The sequence below is a fragment of the Mastomys coucha genome, chromosome X, assembly GCF_008632895.1.
Source record: "Mastomys coucha isolate ucsf_1 chromosome X, UCSF_Mcou_1, whole genome shotgun sequence".
NCBI classification, from domain to species: domain Eukaryota; kingdom Metazoa; phylum Chordata; class Mammalia; order Rodentia; family Muridae; genus Mastomys; species Mastomys coucha.
The window spans coordinates 144,976,942-144,986,012 of record NC_045030.1 but is presented as its reverse complement, the minus strand read 5'-3'; the positions used below and the strand labels follow the sequence as shown (position 1 = coordinate 144,986,012).

The 9,071-nt window shown below is 41.2% G+C and overlaps 1 protein-coding gene across 1 annotated transcript in view; it reads right to left on the bottom strand.

Moving 5' to 3' along the window:
* Positions 1-323: 323 nt before the first annotated feature.
* The window catches only part of Smc1a (structural maintenance of chromosomes 1A), a 46,667-nt gene continuing 37,919 nt past the window's right edge, over positions 324-9,071 (bottom strand). The window contains exons 20-25 of the mRNA XM_031369370.1: positions 3,335-3,491; positions 2,760-2,914; positions 2,494-2,645; positions 1,223-1,292; positions 865-975; positions 324-573 (exon numbers count right to left, since the gene is read on the bottom strand). Coding sequence (XP_031225230.1) covers positions 490-573; positions 865-975; positions 1,223-1,292; positions 2,494-2,645; positions 2,760-2,914; positions 3,335-3,491 — 729 coding nt within the window. The 3' untranslated portion in view covers positions 324-489. The remainder of the gene's footprint in view (positions 574-864; positions 976-1,222; positions 1,293-2,493; positions 2,646-2,759; positions 2,915-3,334; positions 3,492-9,071) is intronic.

Below are 9,071 nucleotides of genomic sequence, written 5' to 3'. Positions count from 1 at the left end.
AAATGTGAGTTTTTCCACAAAGCATGAAAATGATAATCCTCTTATCAAGGTATTTGTGATATCTGGCTAATCAGAGTCATTTACGAACCAAGCCCATTTCCTTACCAGAAAGACATGGTTCCTGACTCAACTCAGCATTTTCAACATAGAGCCAGACAAATAAAAGGCGTCTATTATGTGTCTGATGAACACACAAATGATGAGTACATGAAAAAGTAAATGAGAGCAGTTTAGTGACTGCCACTCCTATGAGATCTTAGGTACTTTTGCCCATCTGATGTACTGCTATCCTGTATTCCCTTGGAATCAAATTCAGATTAGCCTCCTTTAAAACTGGTCTCTAATATTTATTTTGCAAACAAACTAACATGCACACAAGCATAAGGGGGCATGGTGTCAGGAAATTCATGATTGTGGGTGATGAGATCTAGGAGAGAAGATGGGACACAAGGGCAGTTGAGGAGTCCAGACAAGAAGACAGAGTTCCTGCTATTGTTCATTGGGGTTGGGGTTGGCATCTGGGTACTTGGTGAGGTCGAAGGTCAGGACTTTGCTGATCACACAGTCACCTTGCTGAAGGAGAAAAAAAAAATGTCAGGAGAGAATTAAGAAAGGTATACAGCCCAGGACCAGGGGCTGAAAAACTACCCACCTACGTATCTGCCCAAAGGCTAGGCAATGATTCTTTCTGGATGAGAGAAAGCATTCAATCCCATGTGTCTTCTTTCTTTGCACCTTTTTCCTGTCTTCACTGTCTGGCTAAACATTCAGGGCAGGCTCCAACAAACCCAGATGACTGCTCAGAACCTGATCCCCTACACCCCTTTACCCTTTTCCCCTCCACTGTAGCCCAGCCTACTGTACCTCAGGATAGACTCCAATGAGGCTCTCAGCCTTGGTGTAGAATTCCTCCTTGAGAGAGATAACAATGGCCTGGAAGTTGCAAGTTGACTGTTCCTTGATGTAATTTGCCACCTGTGGGAAGAGTATTTAGCAGGGCTCAAGTCTCAACACTCCCATTTTCTAGTCTAAGTAAGTAGGTGGAGGTGGGGAGTAAGAGAGACTAGGAAAAGGCTACTGATTATCAAAACGAGGGTGATCCAATCCTCCTGGTACATAGAATAGGCAGTAGGAATAGCCAGGGCAAAATCAGGAATGGTTCCCTGAAACCCACCCCCAACTTGGGGCCTTCCCTCCCAGGCATCACCTTTCTTGAACCTACCTTGCCAATGTTGGTGTTATCCAAGGCAGCGTCAATCTCATCCAAGACAAAGAAGGGGGCTGGCTTGTAGCTGGGAGGGAATAAGTGAGCTAATATTGAGAAATGAGGGCAGCAAGAAGAGTAGACCAGCCCCACAGTCTGAATAGACCAACTACATTCAGAGACTAAATAACCCAGGTCTCTGAATTCCCTCCTTTGCATCTGGTTCTGGGTACCACTATCCCCCTAAGACCATGAAAAACAGGGTTCCCCACCCTAGGAACTGTCCTTAATAAGCAAGCGATCCAAGGGTCTACTATGTCCCAATATACATCATGATGACATGCCTCCTTGACTTCAGACATGCTGCAGGTTCAGCCTAGAATGCTTGCTGGGTTCCTTGGCAAACTTTCTTTTAAAAAAATATTTTATGTGTATGAGTACTTTTCTTAAATGTATATATGTACACCATGTGCATGTCTGATGCCTACAGAAGTCAGAAGAGGGCACTGGACACCTCCCCACACCCCTCGAAAGTTATGGATGTTTCTGAGCCAGCATCTGGGTGCTGGAAACTAAGCCCAAGTTCGTTACAAGAGCAACAAGTACTCTTCTTAACCACTGAGCCACCTCCCCTGTCCCCATCACTACTCATGCTTTTTTCCCTGCCCATCATACACTAGGTTAGGTGGCCCTCTTTTATGTATTCACACTCTCCACACTACTGTCTGGTTTAGTGTCTGGCTTCCTCTAGTCTGTGGGCTCCTTTGGCCAGAGACCATGTCTGACTCATCTGTCCCTAAGCTCCCAACAGGGTCTGTACAGAGAAGCACTCAAGAAATAAATGCTCATGAACTAATGCTTTCTAATCAAACATTAAGTTTAGGGAGTCATATCTAAGCACTACTGGCCCGGGGCAGGGATTGTTAAGGTATGCCAGAGGTCAAAGAGGGCTTCTCAGAGGAAGGGAAGGAGAATGAAAAGGTATGTCAAACTAGATATGTATAGAAAGAGCTTACTGGCTAGCCAGCAATTATGTGAGGAAAAGCCTAGAAGTGGACTAAATACATGCAGGAACCAGAAGGATAGGCTGAGTGGATGAGGGTAGATGAAGAAGACAGGCCCAAAAAACAAACACCAAGGCAAAAAGTGATATTGGCCAGTAGTAGATTGGGAAAAGGGTATCTAGACACTAAAACACCTTCACCTATGCAGATCTCTGAATATCACTGGGCCTCAGAGCCTCTGGTTGCCTCAGCTCTGTCTCTCCACTTTATGAGGCAAAGTCTTACCTATGGATGGCAAAAAGCAAGGCCAGAGCTGCAACTGTCTTCTCCCCGCCTGACAAATTATCCATAGGTCGGAAACGTTTGCCAGGAGCCACACAGTTATAGTTGATGCCATCCAAATAGGGCTCTTCAGGATTCTCAGGGCCCAAGAATGCCTAAGAGAAGATATAGTGGGGTGAGGACCTGCAAGCATAGATGAGCATGGTGATGGGAAGAAGGAAGAACAACTAGGAATGGTAGGAGCTGGTTGCATAGGGGTTTCAGTCTACCTGGGCACTGCTGTTACGGGACAGAGCCTTATAGATCTCATCAATGTTGGTAGCCACAGATTCAAAACAAGCATTGAATCGGTCAAAGCGCTCCTTCTTTATCTGTTCAAATGCCTGCTTGGCTTTCTTTGCTCGTTTTCGTGCTGCCTCAAACTCTGCCAGAAAAAAAGAGCAGATGATAACCTCTCAGTGCCCTGGATTCTGCCGGGGTTGAGAACCACACCTGCCAAGAATGACCTGTAAATCCTGTAAATAAAAATTCTAGTGATAATCTACAAAGGGAGAGAAATGCCTGAAGAGGGCCTTACAAGGATCAGTATTTGTTGAGTTGGCTACCACATAGTCTAGGCACACAAACATAGATTCCTCCATGGGCTCTACCAGCTACCAGTTTTCTTGACACCATCATTTGCTCTGTAGCAAGCAAGTAGATAACCCCCACTGTTTAGGGCATCTAACAATTTTAAGAATAAAATTATGTAAAAACAGGAGCTGGTATGATATAGCAGGATACCCTTATCATACCTTCGGTCTTCTGTTCTCATCTGAGGCTCAGAAAGAAATGCCAGGCTTACCATCTGAGGTCTCCTGGAACTTGTCTCGGACACTTTCCAGCTTTTCCATGGCCTTCATGTTAGGGGCAGCAATCCGCTGAAGCACACTCTGCTGCTCATTCAGCTTTTGCTGGAGTGTGTTCATTTCTTGCTTGATTTCTTCCTCCGCCTGTGCATCCTGTAACCCCACACCCAGCAATAGTAAGGAGCACCTGACCCCCAGTCCAGACCACCTGAGAGATGAATGGTGCTTGGGGATCTGCTCCTATGCAGAGGCAAGTTCTTCTCCAGCTTGGCATCTTTCACAAAATCTAGCTTGATTTGACTGTTCCAATTGTCACTTGAAATTGTAGGTGAATGTGGCTGTGTCACCTATAGTTCTTCCTTCAGATCCTGCCAACCTATTTGTCTCTGGAGGAACAGCTGATAGTGGTCCTCTCAGGCTTTTATTCCAAGCCATGAGCCAGCATCACCCCACGGTGACCTACAGCCCCACACAAATTGCTCTGGCCTCCTAAGGCAATACAAACTTTTCTCTTAAATCATTGCATTTGAGCAAATTCCACTCAGTTTTGGTTTGGGGCCCCTTATAGCTACTATAAATGCATGTTTGAACTTATGCCTCACTGCCACTTTTAACTTAATTGAATATCCACCAAGAGCAGTTCCTGTATTCATGGAATTCAGGGCGCTAACACAGAAACACAGCCAAGTAAATAATCAGAATAATGCAAGATGAATGTGAATACAGTGACAAGCAAGTGTTGAATCAGCACACAAGAAGGGAACCTAACTTAGACTGTGGTGAGGGAAAGCTTCTGGACATGTGTGCAAGTTAAAGTCTATAGGACGAACCGTAGAAGAGGAAAAGAGTAGCTGCAGTTTTATGCATGACCGTTAATATCACAGGCAAAAACTGGGGTGGAGGTTCCTCATAAGTCACTGAATGAGAAGCAATTTAGGAACTTTAGAAGTCAAAAAAACTTTTTAAAAAAAATCAATATGGCACTACTAATAAAGTATGTGCCTACATGATCATGTTCATGAATTCACAGAAATATGCTGGGGGAGCACAAAGAGAAGAAACTAGATAGACAAGCAAAGGACAGAGTATAAAAGGCCTTACAAATATGAATTTTTATCTAAATGGAGACCAATGTGATTTAAAGAGCAAGAAGGAGATGGCTATATTTACATTTTAGGAAACAGAGAAGACCCTTGGCATCCCTGGAGGCTACAAGACAGCAGTAACTGTCTTAGAACCAAAGATTACAGATAGCTGTGAGCCATCATGTGGGTGTTAACAAATAAACCTGGGTCTACTGCAAGTATCTAATATGCTATAAAATCTAAATGAAGTGGTTCATTTCTAAATGCACATGATCCATAACGAAAAATGAGACTAACACAATAACTAAAACTCCACAGAGAAAAGCCCAGGACCAGATGAACTCAACACTGAGTTCTATCAAACTTACTTCCATCCATCCATCCATCCATCCATCCATCCATCCATCCATCCATCCATCCACGCATACACACAATCCATAATGAACAATGAGACTAACACAGTAACTAAAAGTCCACAGAGACAAGCTCAGGACCAGATGAACTGAGTTCTATCAAACTTCAACCACCCACCCACACACCCATCCATCCACCCCAAGACAAGATATCTCTGTCTAACAGCCCCGGCTGTCCTTGAACTCACAGAGATCCATCTGCCTCTGCCTCCCAAATTCTGGGATTAAAACACCACCATGCATGGCAAACTTTAAAGGAAAATCTAATATCAATATTTGTTAAACTGTTCCATGAAATAAAAAGGGAAAAAGAATATAACCAATTTTACTCTTTGAAGCCAGCATTACCCTAATGTCCAAATAAGTTAAAGACACAGTGACAAAAGGAAACTGTAGACCTAGTGTCCCCAAATGAACACAGAAACAGAAGATTTCAGGAAAATACAAACTGAATTCAACAACATATCATGATCGCATATCATGACCAAGTAGGTTTCATCCGAAGGACGCAAGGCTAGTCTAACATATGTAATCATGAACTCACAACCATGATCACCTGCACAGAACCACACAAGACAGTCCCTGTGAATAAGTGATGGAAGAAAAAGGTGCTTGGTGCTCATGGGGTCATCCCAGTTACTGCTTACTGAATTTCTGACAGAAGTGAAATCACTTTCTCCAGTATGTACCCAGGGCTGAGACCACCAAGCTCCAACAGGTAGCCCCAAATCTGTGTTCACTTGGACAACCCCGGTTAAACACAAGTAGACATGAACACAAGAAAGAGATTCACACTGAAGTGGGGTGGGTAGAACAGAGGCAGTAGTGATGGGAGAGAGTGTGAGTGATAAGTATACATTATATAAATGTGTGAAATTGTCAGATAACATTTAATAAAACACACAGATAACTAAAACATATGCAAACCAATAAATGTGATTTACCAAAGTAATATTTTTTTACTTACTTTTAGATATTTTATTAATTCTTTGAGAATCTCATACATGCATACCATATATCTTGATCATATTCACCCCACTCCTTCTAATTCCTCCTAGATCTGAATCTGTGGGTCACATTCTCTTTGGGGGTTGAACAACACTTTCACAGGGAGTCACTTAAGACCACTGACAAACACACGTATTTATATTAATTTCATAGCAATAGCAAAATTACAGTTACAAAATAGCAACAAAAATAATTTTATAGTCGGGGGTCACCACAACATGAGGAACTGTATTAAAGGGTTGTAGCATTAGGAAAGTTGACAACCACTGTCCTAGATCTACTTCCATTCCTTCATCTCTCAACTTCCTGTCCTCTTTATAAATTTGTTTAAATTCTTTCATGCCATATATTTTATTCATATTCTTTCCCCTCCCCCAACTTCTTCTTCCTACTCACCCAACTCTCATACACTAACGAGTATGAGTAATGGTCTACCTTTCAAATTGTATGCTTAAAGAAAACTTTCTCAGAATTTATCAACCATGTCAGCTCTTCAGCTAGGTGTGATGGCTCCTGAGTGAGCCCTCCACTTTCAGGCTGGAATTTTTCTTTTTTTTTAGCCTTTTTTAAAATTATGTGTATGTACCTGTGTATGAGTTTGTACACATGAATGCTGGTGCCAAGTGGAGGACAAAGATGTTGGATCCCCTGGAGCTGGTATTATAGGTAGTTATAAGGTGCCTGAAATGGTTGCCAGGAATCAAAACTCAGTTCCTCAGCATGAGCAGTACATGCTTTTGACCACACTAGAAAATTGACTGGCTTGCTCTTATACAGAAGAACCACAGCCACTGTGTGTGCCTTGTATGCATGTGTATGTGAATGCAGGAACCCAGAAAAGCCAGAAGTGTCAGATCTCCTTGCAGCTGAAATTATAGACTCATGAGCCACCTGACACAGGTGCTGGAAACCACACTTTGGTCCTCCTGCAAGAACAGTAAGCATTGCTGAACCATCTTTTTAGCCATCCATATAAATAATCTTAAGAACAGAAATATACGGCCATCTCTATATACTATGTAGATACAGAAAAAGTATTGACCACAGTTCAACATGCCCTCAAGATAAAAGTCCTGGAGATATAAGAAATAAATGGAACATACCTAAAAACAATAAATATAAATGACAAACTAATGGACACATTATAATAAATAATGAAAACCTAAAAGTATTTCCTCTAAATTTTGCAGTGAGACATGGAATTCAACTCTCTATATTCTTATCCAATATTGTGCTGAAATTCTTGCTAGAACAGTAAGGTAAGAGAAAGCTATAAAAAGGATTTAAAAAAGCAAACAAAGAAGTGAAATTACTCATATTTGCAGAAAACATGATTGTGTACTTGACTGCATATATTCTACCAGAAAACTCTTACATTCAATAAACACTTTTAGTAATGTTGTAAGATATAAAATCAACATTCAAAAATTAGTAGCTCTCATACAAACAAGCTTTCTGAGACAGAAATTAGGAAAACCATCCTACGCACAATAGCTGCCCCCAAAATAAAGTTCCCTGGAATAAGGATGTAAAGACCTAGATGATGAAAAGATTAAGGCACTTAAATTAAAGAAGATACCAAACAACAGAGAGACCTTTCAAGCTCCTGACAAGCAGAATTTATGTGCAAAAATGTCTCTTATTACCAAAAGCAATCTACAGATTCAATGCACTTCCCATCAAAATTCCAATGGCATCCTTCACAGAGCTAGAAAAAAAAAATCTAAAAATCAATACAAAAACACAAAAGACAACCTAAGCCTAAGCAATCCTTAGTAGAAGGAACATTGCTAGAGGTATTACTTACAATTGTATTTCACCCCTAGTTAAGGAGCAGTTGATAGCTGCTGGGAGAGGAAGAGCCAGTTTTCTCTAAGGGTGTAGCCCCTAGTAGGCTGATCATACTGTAGTAAAAGGTCACAAATCCAAGAACATCTAGGCAGCACTGACTTGACTTGCTGGGGTTATAAAAAATGAGGAGGAAGATGATGGTGGGTAGGGAAAGAAGGTGGGACCTGAGAAGACTGAGGAGAGGGGTGAATATGACCAAAACATAGTACATACATTTTTCAAAGAATTAAGAAAAAAAATGGTATCAATGAGCAATAAAAAACAAATGGTGGCACAAAACAAACACGTAGCTCAAAAGAGCCAAGACAGAAGACCCAGAAAAAAAACTCACAGCTATGGCCACCTAATTTTGACAAAAGCATCAAGAATATATACCGAAAAACATCTCTCTTACCTTAAACAAAAATCATTTCAAACCAGATGAAAAGACTTACTTTAAAACCCCAAACTTTGAAGATGTTACAGGAAGATATAAAGAACACACCTGAAGTTAAAGATATAAGCAAGAACTTTCTATACAGGAGTGAAATAACAGAAAATAGACCTAAGAATCCATAAATGGAACATAAAACTAAAAAACAGCCAGAGAAACCAACAGCAGAAGAAACAGCCTATAGAATGGGAGAAATTTTTTGCCAGTTAAGCCCCAGACAAAGAATTGATATCTAGAATATATAATTACAAAAAGTAAAACACCTGAGCCACAAAACTACCAATCAATAAAAGAGTTAATGCAATAAACAGATAACTCTCCAAAGAGGAAACACAATGGCCAGAAATTATTTCAAAAGGCCTAGCAAAATGCTCAGTGGATAGGGGTACTTGTCACCAAACTGGACCTCAAAGTCCAGAACCTACAAGGTAAAGGAGAGAACTCTAGGAGGTTGTCCTCTGACCCCCACACATAAGGCACACATAAACAAACAAACAAACAAATAGATTATGATCAAGAAAACAAATAATAAATGCTGGTGAGGCTGTGGTAAGAAAGCAGCCTTTATTCACTGCTACTAGGAAAGTAAATATTGCCATTAAGAAAACCAATATGGCCCCTCAAAAATTAAAGATATCTGGCCATGGTGAGGTACACCTTTAATTCCAGTACTTAGGAGGCAGATGGGAGAAGATATCTGTGAGTTTGAGGCCAGCTTGGTCTACATAACAAGCTCCAGGAAAGCCACATGACAGAAGAATAGATACAGAAAATGTGGTTCATTTACACAGTGGAATACTACTCAGCTATTAAGAACGAGGACATCCTGAGTTTTGCAGGCAAATGAATGGAACTAGAAAATATCATCCTGAATGAAGCTGGGCATGGTGGTGCACGCCTTTAATCCCAGCACTTGGGAGGCAGAGGCAGGCGGATTTCTGAG